Source organism: Bison bison, unplaced genomic scaffold, assembly GCF_000754665.1.
Source record: "Bison bison bison isolate TAMUID 2011002044 unplaced genomic scaffold, Bison_UMD1.0 scf7180017864322, whole genome shotgun sequence".
In the NCBI taxonomy this organism is placed as follows: Eukaryota; Metazoa; Chordata; class Mammalia; order Artiodactyla; family Bovidae; genus Bison; species Bison bison.
Genome location: NW_011494894.1, coordinates 1,565,992 through 1,585,049, shown reverse-complemented (window position 1 = coordinate 1,585,049; position 19,058 = coordinate 1,565,992). Strand labels below are relative to the sequence as shown.

At 37.8% G+C, this 19,058-nt stretch overlaps 1 protein-coding gene across 3 annotated transcripts in view; it reads right to left on the bottom strand.

Annotated features, from left to right (window-relative positions):
- Positions 1 to 19,058, bottom strand: part of RPS6KC1 (ribosomal protein S6 kinase, 52kDa, polypeptide 1) — a 205,992-nt gene that overhangs the window by 20,283 nt on the left and 166,651 nt on the right. For all 3 annotated transcript variants that reach the window (XM_010853047.1, XM_010853048.1, XM_010853049.1), the window contains 2 exons: positions 11,981 to 13,561; positions 11,620 to 11,709 (listed from right to left, as the gene is read on the bottom strand). In XM_010853047.1, coding sequence (XP_010851349.1) covers positions 11,620 to 11,709; positions 11,981 to 13,561 — 1,671 coding nt within the window. The remainder of the gene's footprint in view (positions 1 to 11,619; positions 11,710 to 11,980; positions 13,562 to 19,058) is intronic.

The following is a 19,058-nucleotide window of genomic DNA, read 5'->3' as shown; positions in this document are numbered from 1 at the left end:
TGTTTCACTCATGTTTAACTCACAGAACACTTCAACAAGCTAGGATATTTTTCAGAAAAATAATGCTGCTTTAGTAACCCATATTGTCAAAAGGCTCACTAAAACATAGAATAAGAGCTTTATAGTCCTCATGACAGTCAGAGTTTACTGTCTCCTTCTTACAATCAAAAACAATAGTGTTAACCTGACCCCAAAACTGTGTTATAAGCAGCCTCACTCCAGAAAAGTAAAAAAAAGCAGAAACCCTGGACTCAGGAGACAAAAAAAATATCTCTATGTGTATCAGAAGAGAAGGGAAAGATGCAAAGTATACACTCTTAGACTACATGAAGTCTGAGATGCTGGAGAAGCCAGGTGATCCCAACATTACTGAAATCACACACGTACTGTCTACTGACCCAGGCCCTGCCTTTTAGGCACACAATTGAAGCCACGTGGATCTGTCAAAGATATGACTCAGAAATAACTGTAGATGATACTAAAACTAAGCGAGAAATTGTACAGAAAATTTTAAAAGCTAGAAAATGTGTCTCAAGCCCAGGCTTTAAAAATGAACACCAACCTTCCTGTAAAGCTTTATGAAGAAGGAACCACCTTGCATTTAAACTGTGAATTCCCAGAGTTAGAATTTACTTTTCTTTAAGAGACATTGCTATGGTGCTTGATAAAGAAGGGAACCTGATACTCTGCATTTAGGCTTTGATGTATTTGTTACGGCACATTTTCAGACTGGTGACGTCACTTGATTCTGTTCCCTGGTTTTTCCACTAAGGGAGACCCACACATGTCATCGCATCCTTCTCCTTACCTCTACTGATAACAACAAATAGCTACTCACCCACATTCCAAAAATACTAAGAGACAATTCCTTGACCTCCCTCTGGCAGTATACTCTGTTGCTGCTCTCTTCCATTCAGGATATGATAGGAAATACAGTAAGTTCACATATAGAGAAATTCTATTTAAATTTAGAGTATTTAAATATCTCTCCCAAACTCTTTCCCTTAACGACACTTCTTTTTAATAAATAGAATCTTAGACGCTTCATTTCTCTTCACTCTCGAAGTTACAGTAATTGTGGAACTGTTACTAAGAGGTCATATAAAACTCAATAAAAAAAGCAACTATTATTGCAAATAAATATAATAGTCAAATTAAACCAATATTTAGATGCTAAAAGAATTAGTCACATAAATGATGGAGCACTTGATCCAAATATCAAAATGATGGAACAATTTTAAAAGTATACACCTACAGAATACATTAAAATGATAATCAATAGTAAGTATACTTTGAGGGGAGGTGGGGGGGGGAGGGTAAATGCAGTTCTCTAATGTCACAGGATTTTCTTCCTAAAACAATTTTTTAAATTTTTAAGTTAATTATATGACTCAAGGATTCCAAGTCTCTCTTTTGGGGAAAAAAAGGTAAGAAAAATATATAAGCTTTTAGAATAAAAGAGAGATCTTTGGTGAATAGGACAATATAAAACTTAAGCCACATTCTTACGAACCTTAAAATTAAGCACCACATATACTTTTACAGTATCAAAAAAAAAAAAAGCTGTGGTATTTGAATTTTCCATAAATTCTGTAAGTGTTCAGTAAAATTTAAAACAAATAGTTTGTTATCTTTCTTCCAAAAGAGTCAGACTTCATTAATGGCCTTAGAAATTTTTATTTTAATGTGATCTATCATTAGTGATATATGTGAACCAAGGAAAAGAGTATCTTTCTTCTGCAATGAGCATTCCATGTCAGCTAGAGCATGGAAACATTAGTCCTGTGTTTCTACACAGTCTTTCCCTGCAGCATCTGTTGCTAATTGAAAGGAACTAGAATTACAAAATTCTAGTCAATTTCTCTCACCAGCTCTTGCTGTGTATAAAGATTTTCTATGCAGGGGCTGAGCATTAGTCTTCCACCACAGATAATGACTAAAGAGCTAAGAGAAACACGGAAGAAAACATTTCTTTTCTCTTTATATATCCAACAGTATATGGAACTAAGCTGTGAGAAGAAGGATAGCTAAGCATATCTTCTGTTAGCTTGGTAAACTACAATTCTGGAAACATAACTATTCACCTATAAAGTGTATCCGTGCCCCAGTTAACTGTGTATGTCTACGGTTTGGGCTGTCTCTTCACACAAATCTTCAAAAGTAAATGTCAGTATCAACCAAATCTGCCTTATCTCCGGCTCTGGGGCACAGCGCCCGGCACGTGGGCAGCACGTTAACAGGCGTGTACAGAACCACCATCTCCACCTCGTGTTTCGCAGCACGATGCACTAAAGACCTGCAAAGGCTGCACTGCACGCGTTTTCTTGAAGTCTCATTGAGCAGAGATCTACAGCAAGTCTTTCGGCATTTTTCATGTGGTAGGCCAGAAAGTTTTAAATGTTATCTAAAGCATCGCTCTGGCTGCTAGATGAAACCCCGATTAGAACAAGGTAGAAATGCAGGTCACTGAGCTAAGGACTGCAACAGTCCAGGGAAGAGATGACGGTGGCTTAAAGAGGGGTGGTCAAGTGGACACCTTCCAGGGCTCCCCTCTGCAGAGTGTGACTGCTACAGTCTGTCCCAGCATGGATAGCATGTGGTAAGGAAAAGGGACTGGAAAGCCCTGGGAGTAGGGAGAAGAGAGAACTGGGAAGTAAACTGAGCTTTCCTCTGCCCGCGTTCAATGGAAGGAATCTAGACACAATTACATGAAATGTGCTGCAAATAGGTAAGCTGGAGATAACCCCGAACTAGAGCCTGGAAGCTGCATTTCCTAGCCCGTCCTTTCAAATGGGCATTTTGCTCCTTTGTTATTTAATAAAGTTTTATCTGTATTTCAGAAAATGTAAGCTCCCCAGTTATCTGGCTCCATACGCCATGAAGTCCTTCAACATTGTACTCAACCAATTATTCAAATACCTTATTGTCAAGTAGAGCATATGAACCGCTTAAAAGTTGCTGCTGTTGCATCACTCGGACTCATTAGAGTGTCACCAGAGAAGACCGATGACAGGGGCTGGCACTTTCCAGAGGGGAGAGTTTGCAGTGGCCAGGCTCTGTACTTCTCCTCATGCCTCAGGTGACGGGAGGGAGGCGGGGCTCCTGCCCTCTCTTGGCGCACCCCAGTCTCTAGCCTTGCTTCCTGCCACCACAAGACTAATTCGGGTGGTTTCCAGGTAATCTCATGATATGAAACCCCGGGCCCTGGGTTGTATTGTGGAGACTTGAACATAAGTTACACACCACACCAAGGCAAATCAGGGGAGGTCTGACAGACTTCTGCTTCTCTCACCACCCATATTTTAATTCCTTGTTGTCGTGGTGACCTGGCAACCATGTTCTGAGCTTTTACCCAATTATCTGCACAACCTGGGTCAGGACTCCTTGATTTAACTAGATGCAGCATTCCAGAGCCAAAAATCACTTGTTCAAGGAAGTTTATAGGTACCGTTACTATATAGTTTTCTTGTGAGATAAAATAAGAAACAGGTAACTACCAGATGACTTCTGGTTGACTGACTGATTATAATTCTGAGCTCTGTACAGTCCTGCTTACTTAACTCTCACCCTGCATTTCTGGTAGGAAAAAAACCAATAGCATGTTCCACTTTCCATTGATCATACCACAACAACTCCATTCTGAATAGCCATCGGGTGTCACAGTGTTACCCAACCAAAGCCATTACGGTTGACTGATGAGAAAAAGGCTAACTGAAAACTGTGAATATGACAGGCACGGCTTTCCCTCTCCCTGCTGCTCTGTTGCTGCGTCAGGCAGGCCAAGCTACATGCACTGCTATGAAGGGAGCTTCAGGAATTCTATTTGCTTTATCATCAATTTTTTAAAATCTTAGGATTTTTAAACATTTATTTGAAGGAAGTATTTATGAATAACTGTTTAGAAGGCATCAGACCTGGTTACTTCCTGGTGATTCAAACTTACAAGATTTTACAAGGTATAAAAATTGAGGATTTGGTCAAAGTAGCTTGGCAAGAGTTCTGGTATGTAATGTTGAACTCAGCTTTCATCTTCGTGTTAAGTATCAGGAGTGAAAGATAGTTCCCTGTCTTCTTCAGAATAATATGGTGGTAAGGTCAATTAACTGAACAATTACCAAAAATACATTTGGTCTTCAGAAGCATTAAGTGTTCTTAAGCGTTAGTCGCTCAGTCGTGCCTGACTCTTTGCGACCCCATGGACTGCAGCTCACAGGCTCCTCTGTCCATGAGATTTTCCAGACAATGATACTGGAGTGGGTTGCCATTTCCTTTTCCAGGGGATCTCCCCAACCCAGGGATCGAACCTAGGTCTCCTGCACTGCATGCAGATTCTTTACCAAGTGAGCTACAAGGGAAGCCCAATGCAGCTATTACTTAAAACTATTTAAGTATCTAATCTCATGTTCCTCTTCTAAAAAAGAAATTTGTCTAAGATCATAAAGAGAAAGATTAGGAGGAAATAAGAGATGAAAATTAACTTTCTTTTAATAATCTAAAGCTTGAAGTAAACCCCTTATTTCCCCAATATCAGGTAGTACTAGGAAATGGACAGACATTGTTTTCACACAGAAGAGGTGAAATACAGTATCAATTCGTTTACCCTTATCAATTCTCTAGTTCTAATAGCTAAAAAATTTCTTCTCTTGAGAGGGACTAATATAGTCTTTACTCAAGTGCCAAATAACAAAGACTAAACACTCTATTACTCTGTCTCATTTTTACCACTAGATCCAAATCACATTCTGATCTGATAAGAAGTATGGTTTCAAAATGGGTCTATTTCAGTACCGAGTGACCTTAATGCAGAGGTGAAGGTGACTGGCCCATTATTAAGGGATTCATGAAGGTTTCAGAATACACCCTGCCTAGGGATGGATCCCAAGGTTCCAGACCCTCAAACATACGTAAGTGAAAGCAAAAGTCACTCAATCGTTTCTGACTCTTTGCGACCCCATGGACTATACAGTCCATGGAATTCTCCAGGCCAGAATACTGGAGTGGGTAGCTGTTCCTTTCTCCAAGGGATCTTCCCAATCCAGGGATCAAACCCAGTTCTCCTGCATTGCAGGTGGATTCTTTACCTGCTGAGCCACAAGGGAAGCCCAAGAATACTGGAGTGGGTAGCTTATCCATTTCCCAGCGGATCTTCCCAACCCAGGAATCAAACCATTGCCAGCGGATTCTTTACCAACTGAGCTATCTAGGAAGCCCAACATACATAAAATAACCCTTTAATCTTCTTTTCATCAGAAAGCTCTTGCCCTCCTGGACACGGTTAATTAAGACTTAAGTTGACTCGAACCTCTTTTTGCTTAACCTAATATACTCAGGGCACAAGCTTCATAGCACACAGCGGCACTGATGGGGGGTGGAGTGCACTGACGGAGGGAATTTTCCTCACGTAAAATTTCCACTATTCTACGGCAAACTTGAAAAGATACTGCTTCTCTCAAAGAAGATATAGATTTAGTTTTATAACATTAGGAACTAAAGGCAAAAGATTAAAAGTACTTGCTAATCATTCAAGGAAAACATTAAAACATTTACTATGTACAAGAGAGCTACTGTTGAAGTTTTGCTTAAGGGTAAATCAAACAAAAGAGCTTCTGTTTGAAACATAACGTTTAAATATTAACCACAGATATTTCACTCTTTTAAAATTACTTCTATGGTTCCCTCTTGCCTTTTTCTTCCTTTTCCTATGGGGTGGAAGACCAGACCAGCAATACAGCCATACTTCCTGGTTATAACATTATTATTTCAAAATATACATCTATATTCGTCTGCTTTCTCTATCAACTTCACATGCTTAAAATTAGATTCCTCAGTCATGGTGAAGTTACCTAGGACCCAGAAATTCTGAGATCTAAATGATTCTTCTTTTAGACAACTTTGTTAAAAATCTTGGCATTTAAATTTCACACTATTCAAGAGCTGTCTTGGCTCTTTTCCTCCAAATGAAAATATTTTCCATAAACTCCTCATTTCCATATTGCATATCATTTATACACAAATGATACATGAGTAAAAACAGAATACTTAGAAAGTCCTCCAAGTGAAATAATTTTTTAACTTACTGATGTTAGACAAGAAATCAGTATTTATTCCTCAGGGGAAAAGTTCTTGCCTTAATAAGATGGTCTCCAATTTTGACTAAACTTTGTATAAGAAGGCTATTAGATCATCTGACATCTGGCATCTTTTCAATATTCATGAAATCTACTTCGGGTAGATATATGATAAAGCAAATATTAATATTATAGGATGTTAACTGCAGAATCTAGGTGACAGATAAATATGGGTGTACAATTCTTCCAACTTTTCTGTATGTTTGAAATTTTTTCAAAATAAAATGTTAAAAAAGTTTTTAAAAATCTATTTTACTACTGATAAATTAAGGCCTAAAAAGTCTTAAATAATTTGCCTATGTCATGCAATGAGTTAATGGCTGATTTCAGAATATTGAGTTTTGATAATTCTCAATTCCATCATAATATTCTAAATCTTAAACCTATGATGCCCTCATGGTATTTTTAAACCATCCACAGTCCGAGTCTCAGATCTAATTATCAAATACATAACTGTCACACGGAACACCATGCTTAAAAGGCAACTAATCGTGTATAAAGCACGCTTATGGAGAAAGGCAGGAGAGACTATGCCCCAAAAATATATTCATGGGTTATTTGACAAAATCAGGCAAGAAGAGCAAAGAGTGGTAGTAAATAAATGTCATGCTCTAAAACTGAATTTTGCAGATAGTTTTCAGCATGGTTTTTCTGTTTCGCTTTTCACTGTCAGCTGTGAGCTGTTCCCAAGTGTGAAATCGCCTAAGAGAGGAAGCAAAGCTGTCATTTGACATCTGGGAGCGTGGAGACTGGGCTGCGGTAAAAAGCACTTCGGACTTCTTCAATTTACACACACATTCACCTATAAATTCTCAAGTGTGAAAAGTGTTCAATGAGAAATATCAATGTAAATCTCAAGCGTTTATAAAGGCTCATAATAGGCTGGAAAATAAAGGTGAAGAACACACTGACAGGATACCATATCAAGTTGCTAACACTGGAGTGGGAAACTTAAGTGATTATGTTAGCAGAAAAACGACACATAAACAAATTTTACTCACTTGTCTTAATTGCATATTAAACTTTCAAATCCAGTCTTTTGTGTTTTTATGTGCTTAATATTCTAAGGACTATTTTCTAGCCGCGTTTTTATGATAAAAGACGAGACCACTAAGAAAAAAATACTGGTAAAAGAAAAAAATACTTTTTTGACATTTTATTTTTCCTCTATATTTAAAATAGTGTAACAAAAATTTTATTCTATATTATGATAAGCTAATAGCTCCAGTGATAAAGCACATAAAATCTTTTACATAAATCTGTGTTTGTAGGTGTGTATATACAAACAGAAATAAAATGAGTAACTATAAGGAAGCCCTCTGGAGAAGAGTAACTAGTTAACTCCAGTTTTTCTATAATACTCCAGATTATCCTAAAATCTCTAGTAACAAAAAACAGGAGACTGATGTATGGCAGAAACCAACACAATACTGTAAAGCAATCATCCTTCAATTAAAAATAAATAAGTTTAAAAAAATAGGAGAATCTGTCTAGACATCTCTTAATATCTAAAACTCTCCTCAGATGGGCACTAGATAGTGCTATATTTATACTGTCATGCTATAAAATCTATTCCCACTTTGGGGACTATTTCTTCACTCTTTCTTTTCCTGAACTCTGTTCTGTGTTTCTATGGTATGAAAGGAACCCATTTGCCATGAATGATGTTTATTTAAAATAAAACCTTTCTAGAGAATCATCCTAGATAATCTAAGGATACAAAGTGAATATAAAAGGAATGGCTTCTACTTTGAAAACAGGGCTGAGTCTGATCAGTGAATTCGTATTCTCAAGACCCTCTTGATGGGCCTGCAGCTGCAGCCATTTATTTGCTGGCTTTTTCACAGATGTAGACAGAGAAAGCTCCATGGTTTTTGTCTTTTTGTTGTTGGATTTATTTTCTTTAATATAAAAAAGTGACAACTTTTTAAGTTCTTCGTTTCACTATAGAAACTTGTGAACATCAGACATCCCTGGTAGTATATATATTGCTGAAATAACTGACTTTTTAAAATCTAAGATCTCAAAGTTGGCAGAAACTATACTTAAATAACAGAAGGTGATCATTTGCATTTCAAAATTTATCTATCTTGCTTTTCCCCTCAATTAGACCAAAACATGTTGATTCACAGGTTTCTCTGTGTGTGTTTTCTTTTTTAAACTTATTTATAGAGCAGAATAATGGCCCCCCTGCTAGTCTGGCATTTGCTCAAGTTTCTGTCGAATCTGTTACTGGAAAATTTTCTCAAAATATAAAGGCACATCATCCACAAGATAAAAAGATACACTGCTGATATTATAGAGTACAGGGCAGGTGGACAATGTTTTTAGGACAAATGTGTGATAAGGATTCCCAGGAGAGACGAGTGGTGAGGGAGAGGCTACACGCTGTTTAAACAGAAGTGAGTCGTTCTCATCACAATCTTCCGACAACTTTACTTTCTAAGCAAACATCAGCTGCTTAACCTGCTTCAGAGTTACTTGGGCAATAGTACTAAGGTCAGAGCTGGGAAACAGGAGGGAAAGGGGGACATGGGAGAAGTACTTCAACCCTTACTACTACAAGGAGTAGATCAAAAGATAATTTAGTACTCTATGTCCCCATGTGCTCACTGATTGTGATTTTAACCACTGAAACGTCAGCTTCTTATCACTGCTTCCACCCCTCTGAGAAGAGGAGCAAAGTCTACTTGTATTTTTATCAGCAGCACTGCTATTCAGTTTTGAAAGAAACAGTAAATCACAAATTTTTGCTCCTTACAAATGCAATTCCCCTTCATTATAAGCAATGGGCAGGAGTACACAAACTTAACTTTGAGTTCTGCAACTCTAGGCTTCAAATCATCTGAACTAGAATACCAGCATTACTTTTCAATTAAGGCCATTACTGATCTGAGTTTTATCCTATTGATAAATTAATAGGTCCAAGGAATGAAGAGACTTCTCACATTGTTCAATATATGCCTCAATACTATAACACTTTTGTAACTCATAAAGCCTGCAGTTCTTTTATACAAATAATTAAAACAAAGCCCTTCTTCAGACAACAGCTTTTTTCAAATGTTAGTGAAGGACAACCTAGACCATGACAGCAAAAATCCATTAATGGTAGACTGCCACCTGCTGGTGAACTTTGGGAACTGCTATTTCTGGGAAAAGGCTTAAAAATTAGAACTTGGAAACTGATCTGAATTAAATTCAGTACACAAAACTGTATTCAGCTGCATACAGAGCCCAAAGTATGTACCTGCTGATGAACGTCATATGGTTTTGTTCCACATGTATTAGAATTCTCAGGGGGTCAACATGCTATGGATGTTAAACATGTCTGTAGTTTGAAGAAAAATAATCTGCTAGAAAGCCAAAGTACAACCCTTCAGATAGTTTTCAACAAGAAAGTGAGAAGAAAAATAGGAAATAAAGAGTCAGTTATAAACATTAAACTACTTTACAAACATCTGCTTTTGATGTGAGATTTATACTACACTTAAGGACTTAACAGGTTTTACTTAAAAAAGAAAAACAACTCCCAGATTTAATGTTGACCCTAAATCCTTGAATCTGAGCAAACTCCAGGAGATAGTGAAGGACAGAGAAGCCTGACATACTGCAGTCCATAAGGTCACAAAGAGTCAGACACAGCTTAGCTACTGAACAACAATAAAACCTTGAAATTCATTATATTAACATACATATTTATATACATTGGTGCCTAAAATATTGTTTATTATCAAATTAGAAAGGAGGAAAGTCTGTCAAAAAATAAAGCAGATAACCATAATAAAGTCATTTCACTATGAAATTTTTTTTGTTATCCCATTAACTAAATCATACTAATAAGATCAAAAGCCAGCGTAATATTATCTATTTGTGAGAAACAAAAAAATGTAGGCATGTTCTATGCTTTATAGCCCCTAGGAAGAAACAAAATCAAACAATCCTAATTTGGGGGACAAAAGAGAAAAGAAAAGAGTATAACACTAAGAAGAAAATCTAAATCACTGTTTTCAGGAAATAGTTTGAGGATATCTGCTTGGCATATTGAAAAACTTTTCTATTCCCCAATAAAGAAATAATTCTTAACAATGAAAATTACAACTAAAAACCATATAGCTCTTTCAATCCTTGTAATTATTTCCCATTATGCAGGGAAACAATGTTAACATCAACAAAACGCTGGTTTGCTAGTAAGCATTAAACACTGTATTAATCAACAACTAAGCTGATCATGTCAATACAATCCAGAGCGGTGACGAGTAAAGCAACTTTGGCCATCCAAAGGGGCTGAAAGTGAAAGTCGCTCAGTTGTGTTTGACTCTCTGCAACACCATGGACTATACAGTCCTTGGAATTCTCTAGGCCAGAAAACTGGAGTGGGGAGCCTTTCCCTTCTCCAGGGGATCTTCCCAACCCAGGAATCGAACCCAGGTCTCCCTCACTGCAGGCGGATTCTTTACCAGCTGAGCCACAAGAGAAGCCCAAGAATACTGGAGTGGGTAGCCTATCCCTTCTCCAGCAGATCTTCCCAATCCAGGAATCGAACTGGGGTCTCCTGCACTGCAGGCGGATTCTTTACCAACTGAGCTATGAGGCAAGCCCATACTAGGCAAAAGGTGAACAAACTGGATTCAAACACAGCCCCATCTGCACTGATGACAGAGAAAGTAACTCAAACCCAATTCATATGCTTAAGAGACCTGTAATTATCAGCAAAGGACCTAACAACCCCAGAGAGTCTCTAATAAGTCTCTAATTTTAGAAAACAAAGATAATACAGTAAAAGAAACGTGTTGGGTCAGATATTTGGTTATTTCAAAACAAGAAGAATATGCTTCCTAAAATTTCTCAAATATGGAAAGAATTCTTTAAAATCTGTTCTAAAATGTCAGGATGGCTCATCACTGAAGTCACAACATTGTTGTTTTTTTTTTAATTTCAAATTTTATCCATTTATAGCCTTAGGAATTTTATTGTTTTAGTCATCTACCTCTCACATCATAAAAATGATCCATTTGAAGAGGTTCAGGAGGACTTTCCTGGTGGTCCAGTGGTTAATAATCTGCCTTGCAATGCAGGGGACAGAGGTTCAATCCCTGGTAGGGGAACTAAGATTCCATTGGCCATGGAAAAAACTAAGCCTGCCTGCAGCAACTAAGACCCAATACAGTCAAATAAATGATTTTCTTTTCAAAGAGATTCAGGATACTTAAAGGTCTTTTTAAACACTAAGAAGTTAAGACATTTCTACAAATTCATTGCCAGTTCTAAGAGAAGTATAAACCCATTTAACAGCATACACTAACAAATATACATATACACATATGCTATGGACCATATAATGATTTTATCCCCCAAATAATCTTTTTTAAAGGGTTAAAGAGATAACCAGATCCAATATCTTGTCAATGGCTAGTGAAAATACAACTTGGATAAAGAAATGAGAGCTGCGGAACTACTTTTGCAAGTGAGACATTTAGGAGACGGCTCTAACCTGGGGCACAGTACATTCTCTCTATGGCATCGCTGTCACAGGAATCTTCAACCTCACTCCACCTGCTAAAATACGTTAGCTGAATGTGTCCTAAAAACAAAACGACAGGAGAAATCAAAACATTTTTCTCTTCCATTTTCTGCAGAAGTGAACTGTAATTACTCCTTTTGTAGCTAAAAACAGTATCATTAAGAATAATGGCATCATTAAGTACTAGAAGCTATTACTGGGGGTGAATTTGCTGCACTGATAATGAAGCTCTAGACAGGAAATGAAGATACTAATTACAAGATAAAACGCCTACTCAGTTAATTGGAAGCAACAGCGAATAAAAAGAAATGCATTTGCAAAAGTTCCTGACCTCTATCATTCAATAAGATGTTGTTTGGGTTCAAATCGCGGCACACAATCCCCTCTCTATGTAAAGCATCAAGGGCTACCACCATTTCAGCTGCCCATCTTTGAATGCAGCCTTCTGGGATGTAAAACCTGGAGTTCAGTGCTAATTTTTTATCAAGGTCCTCAAAAATCTGGTGTATTTCCTTGTCTCCTTCTTGTGCTAGCCCACTCTCTTGCTTAGGCTCCAAGTCTCTCTGAAATATAGCGGGTTCCTCTTTAGCCAAATCATCAGCCTGATCTGTAAACAGCAAGACTTCTTCAGTTTTTAGAGTGTCTGTATTTACGTTATATTCATTAGCACCTGAGAGCGGGTCAGAAATGTGGAATAATCTTTCTTCCGTGTTGTTTGCAGTTCCTGGTGACTCAACCGCGCTAAGTCCTTGGAACTGAGACTCTGAACTGTCTAACAAAGACATGTCTCCCGTATTACTATGATCAACAGCTGGTAAAAATAACATCCCAAGATCCCCCTGTACGTAGTGTTTCTCTGTTATACTGTGGGCTTCAGGCCCACAGGGATCACTCAGTTCCTCTGTGCCTTTTTCTTCCTGTGCTTGGCACTGTTCAGTACTAAGCCTGAGGCATAAAACATCAGGGGTTTCCAACAGTTTACTCTCTATTATGCCTATATTAGTCTGTGTGAACTTAGTAGGTCCCACTGCCACGCCATCTTTCATTGGCTCCAGTTCACCAGGCAGATTTACAAGAAGATCAGGCCTTCCTTCATCAGTACCACTGACATCATCAAAAGCAGCATCTTTAAAAGAAATAACGGGGACTGAGTCATCTGAGCCCCTGCTAATCGTGTCCTGAGCTACACACTCTACCTTGCTTTCACTCGTCCTAATGCTCCTGGGAGTGCTTTCTCCGTCTGACAGAGTGAAGAACGGTTTCAAAGGTTCTGACTTTAGACTATACAATTTTTCTCCAAAATCAAGTCCTAGGAGTTCACTAGTGCTGTCCTTACTATCTATCCTAAAGAATTCCATGGGGATGTTTTTAGATCTACTGAGGGAATCTGATGTTCTTGGAGAACTAGCGGCTTCAAGGCCATCATCTCCAGGGAAGAACTTCAGCTGTCTGCTGGGGCTGTCGCCATCAGTAGCAAGCTGTCCTGGGAACTTTTCTATAGCTTTGGTATCAACATCATTCCTTTCAGCCTTCATGAAAGGTTCCTCACTCAAAGACCCTGGTTCAATCTTCTCTTGCCCGTACTCATTGCATAATGTTAAGTAGCTAGTAGTGCACTCTTCCTCGGAACTGGAGCCGGAGTCTGGCCATTGTGGAGAGCTGTCTTGCCCACCATCATCTTGGTTGCTATCATCCTGAGAGCTTGGAGTAAGACTAGTCTTCAAAGGCAGAACTTGGAGCGTGGCTCCACCATCACTTCCTCCAGATTCAAAGCTGGTGCTGTCCTGGGGACTACAAGCTGGCTGCTGCAGGTGAACTTTAGCAACTGAAGACTTTTTCACTTCTTCGATGTCAAAGCTTTCTTCAGGACTTCTGTTGAGAAACTTACTGATATATGACCAGAGTTTGCCACCTGTGAACAAGTACAACCAAAAAAATAAAATTAAGAACCCCAAATTAATAGTTACATATTGAAGCCATTAGAAAAACTAAAAAGTATTCTAATAATCAAAAGCAAGTCAATGATACCCATTAACGTCAAGTACGCTGTAAGAAGCATTTTAATAAAAATGCCTTCTTGAAGAACAGTTGCTCATGGATTTGGGATTCATGACAACAAAGAGTTTAAATAGAATTTCTGCAATGAAAAAAGAAACTAAATAAAATAGTTTATAAATGGTGAGTACAGTTTCAAGCATATCTCCTAATATCAATTATTTTATAAATATCAACCTATTTCTCCCTTTGAAGAACTGGTTATAACAAAAACTAAATATGAAATTTCACAGCTAAAATTCTACTTACAAATAATTAACTCTATAAATATCTATGTTCTACTTTGTTAATAATTTTTTCAAGCATGGCCACCGAAGCTCTACTGACAAGAAAACAGTATTACAAAAAGAATAAGTCTGATCCATAAATCTTAAAAACAGTAATTATGGGAACATACTTTGTGAAGATACAACTATTTCTTCCAAAATAGGAAATAATGCACTAAAAATGAAACCCTGTACTAATAAGAAGAAGGCAATTTTTTCAGTACATTTTTAAATGTTGCTATTAAACATCATGTAACAAAGGTAACTAAATCTTAGGGGAAATAATCATTGACAGTCAATTATATCTGTAAAAAGTCAATGGAAGCATCTAAAAACTCTTTCTCTCCTTGGCATCTCACTTCATTTAAAGGAACTCAGTAAATAACATAAGTATCCAACATGGTGCCCAGCACAAAGTAAATGCTATGAAGGGTAGTTGTCATAATATTATTCCTAGGATACCCAGACATCTTCTACCAGTGATCTAGTTTATAGACTTATCCCATTTTTTTAATTCAAACATTGTGGCTTTTAACTTTTCCCTGTGGCTTTTTCTTAGCTAATCTTCTGTCATCACTAGATTATATGCAAGAGTCTCATTTCCCCATATTCAAACTACTTTAAGGATTCATATATGGCTTTCAAATTCACTCACTCACACACAAAATAAGCTATGCATTGATTCCATCTTTTTTTATTTTTTTGACAACAACGATGCCATTCCTCTGATCACAAATACCTTCACCAGCACACTGATAATAACGCCAACCGTGGGACTCTCCTGGTGTTCCAGTGGTTAAGAGCCCACCTGACCAATGCAAGGGACATGGCTTTCATTCCTGGTCTGGGGAGATCCCACATGCCACAGAGCAACTAAGCCAACGAGTCACAACTACAGAGCCCCTGTGCTGCAATTACTGAAGCCTGAGGGTCCAGAGCCCATGCTCTGCAACAAGACAAGCCACTGCAATGAGAAGGCTGCGCATCACAATGAATGAATGCGAGCTCACCCCACTCGCCAAAACCAGGGAAAGCTCGGGGGCAGCAACAGAGACACAGTGCAAGCAAATAAATAAATAAGCAATGCCTACCCTGAAGCTGGGATTCTTGTGTGAAATCCAAAAAATCACGTTATCTACTGTTTTCAGTGCTCTTAGATTATAACCACCATAAGGACAGGACCAAGTCTTTTTCATCTTTCTATACCTACTGCCTGGAGAAGGTGATGGCACCCAACTCCAGTACTCTTGCCTGGAAAATCCCATGGACAGAGGAGCCTGGTAGGCTGCAGTCCATGGGGTCACCAAGAGTCGGACACGACTAAGTGACTTCACTTTCACTTTTCACTTTCATGTGTTGGAGAAGGAAAGGGCAACCCACTCCAGTGTTCTTGCCTGGAGAATCCCAGGGATGGGGGAGCCGTCTATGGGGTCACACAGAGTCGGACACGACTGAAGTGACTTAGCAGCAGCAGCAGCAGCAGCAGCATACCTACTGCTGATACGGTGTGCAGGAAATGACAGGCATCACTCAATGCTTGTTAACTCAAATGGTTACTCATTTGTGATGAGATACGCCATCACAAAGTGGCCACTATCTGTAGCTGTAACGTTCCAGTAATCAGCAAGGAACCTAATAAAGTTCTAAGACAAGTTGCATTTATTTTTAGGCTAATTGGGCTTCCCTAGTAGCTCAGACAGTGTAATAAAAAAAAAAAAGCATCCACCTGCAATGCAGAAGACCCAGGGTTGATCCCTGAATCAGGAAGATCTCCTGGAGAAGGAAATGGCAACCCACACTAGTATTCTTGCCTGGAGAATCACATGGACAGAGGAGCCTGGTGGGCTATAGTCCACGGGGTCGCAAAGAGTCGGACATGACTGAGCAACTAACACACACAGACACACACACAGACACACACACACACACACACACACACACACACACACACACACCCTGGATGAGCTGCTCAAATCTAAAACTGATTGTGCTTAAATTCTTTATTTTTGCTCCCCAGATCACTTCCTCTTTCTGACTTCAGAGCTACTGAGGCACAAAAGCTTTGGACCATCTTGGACACTTTCTCTCCCTGTTCTTCCTACATCTGACAGGTTTCAAAGTCCTATAAGATCTACACATGCTTCCCACAGTCCTCCACTTCTTCTAATTCCTCCGATCACTCTGTGCTTCCTGGAATAATGTTACAGCTACAACTAGACCTCTACTGTCAGTCCTTCTTGTGGCGTCCTGCCATACTAATTGCTACCCAAGTAAGCTTTTCACTTTAGCACAGATCTTATCATGTCATTTCTCCAAAATCCCAAATCCCCCCACTGCCCACCTACTGAATAATGTACATCCTCAGTCATTTCAGTCATGTCCGACTTTTTCTGACTCCATGGACTGTAGTCTGCCAGGCTCCTCTGTCCATGGGATTCTCCAGGCAAGAATACTGGAGTGGGTTGCCATTTCTTCCTGACCCAGGGATTGAACCCACATCTCCTGCATCTCCTGCATTGGCAGGTGGATTCTTTACCACTGCACCACCTGGGAAGCCTCACTGAATGATGTACCAACACCATATGGGCATTTAAACCCCTACTAATGCAGTATCAATCCATGATTTGGTTCTCTCCCTCAAATTACTATGGCATTTTACCTGAACAGAATTTCTCCACATATAACCCATGCTGGGTTTTTGCTCAAATGAAAGCTGAGTGCCAAAGAATTGATGCTTTTGAACTGTGGTGCTGGAGAAGACTCTTCAGAGTCCCTTGGACTGCAAGGAGATCCAACCAGTCTATCCTAAAGGAAATCAGTCCTGAATATTCATTGGAAGGACTGATGCTGAAGCTGAAACTCCAATACTTTGGCCACCTGATGCAAAGAACTGACTCATTTGAAAAGACCCTGATGCCAGGAAAGATTGAAGGCAGGAGGAGAAGGGGATGACAGAAGATGAGATGGTTGGATGACATCACCGACTCAATGGACATAAGTTTGAGTAAACTCTGGGAGTTGGTGATGGACAGGGAGGCCTGGCGTGCTGCAGTCCATGGGGTTCCAAAGAGTCATACACGACTGAGCGACTGAACTGAACTGAACTGATATTTATACCACTTAGAATTTTCTTCCCTTTTAGTTTCCCCAATATCTGCTTGTCAAAATCCTATCCATTCTTGAAGGTCTTTCAGAATTTGTTTTATCAATTTTTTTACATGTTCTCACTGGATACAATTCCTATCTTCTTAGAATCCTCTGTATCACTTCATCCCTCTTATTACATTTACAACATCCTATTTCCTACTAATATTACTTTTATGCTTTCATCAGCTCCTTTACCAGACTGCAGGGTCTTCATAACTACAAAGAGAGGATTCTGTGTAGTAAGTAAAATAATAGGAATTAAATATTTATTAAACAGAGTTTTAAAACAATGATATTTTTACAAATTTTTGAAAATCTTTCAAGGAAAAGCTTATGCACACTAAAAATGTCATTTTTTTGGTCATATTTTCTTCTTATTCTAAAACTGATACATATAATAGTTTTACTATGAAAATAAATTTAAATACAGAAAAGGACAAGGAGAACAGCAGAAAATTCAGAATACATAATTCAACCACAAACAGTATTAACCATTAGCATATTTTTTTCAGACTTTTCATAACTAACATCTTATCATAAGCATTTTCTCATTTCATGAGAATACAAACTTGAATGGCTACAGAGCATATCCATGAGATAGACAGATAAGGTGTTTAAATGTTCCTCTACTGTTGAACATTTGCTTCCAGTCTTTTAAATTAGAATTTAAATACTGTATATTCATAGTTTAATTTACAAATACTTAACACCTCTGACTATTTCATCAGGACAGAATACCAGAAATGAAAGTGGCAGGTCAGGAAGTATGAATATATTTAATGCTCCTGATATGTGTCATTAAACTGCTTTACAGAAAGGCTATGCCAGAATCCACTCCTATTACAACATGTACCAGAGCCATCTTCATAGCATCTTACCTAGACTGAACATTAGCAAGTTTACCAATTTGATTAATCAACTATGGCATCTTATTTAATTTCCATTCTTTTCATTATCAGATAAAATTTTAATATAATTGTCGGCATTTTCTTTATGAAATTTGTTACTAGCCTAAATGAGTACCCTAACACAAAATATAAAAACTGCATTTTCCAGAGAGAAAAAAACTGTTTCAGCTCATCTCCATTCTATTTGGGGGCCCCAGTTAGATTTAATGCTCAATATAGAGCTACAGAAACAAAAATTTGGTCCTATGACATACTTTTTTTCAATTACAAAATCATGAAGACACATAACTTACAAAAAACATATTATTCCACAAAGTTCCTGATCCACAGAAGCTGAATGGGTTTTACTTACTACAGAGTTAAGATCAGGCCTAATACACAAGCTTACACAAACATTAACATTATTATTGTAACATTAATGACATTAACCTAGAAAATCCCATTATTGCTAAATCACAAATATAAATAGAAAATATCTAAAAAATGTATAATTTTTAATACTCTAATATAAATGACACTTTTCTAAGCCCTGTTGAAGCATATAAAATTGTAGATATTAGCTATTTTAAGCTACAAAAATAGCAATCCATAAAGTTTAATAAGAATTCTCTCTCATTAAGATTTTCATCTATTGGTTTTCTACAAGATTGCAAAGAAAATCTGTTCAATTTACTTATCAGAATTCAAATTGTTTTAATACATATGATAAAATATTTCTGAACAAATGATCAAAAATCATCTTTTGACCCAGCAGTTCTACTTCATGAAATTTGTTCCATAAATAAACAATAATTTATTATTACTTAATTAATTCAATTTTAAATAAATATTTATACACTTAGGTTATTTCATTTAATTCTAATAAATTATTGGTTATTTAAATAATTTATTGTAATAAATAATAATTAGAATAAACTATTATTTAAATAACTCTCAAAACAAAAATGTACAAAGATGTATAGGGACAAGTACTAGAAACAATTTAAACAACAATTGACAGAGGACTACTTAAATCAACTACAGTAAATCAGCA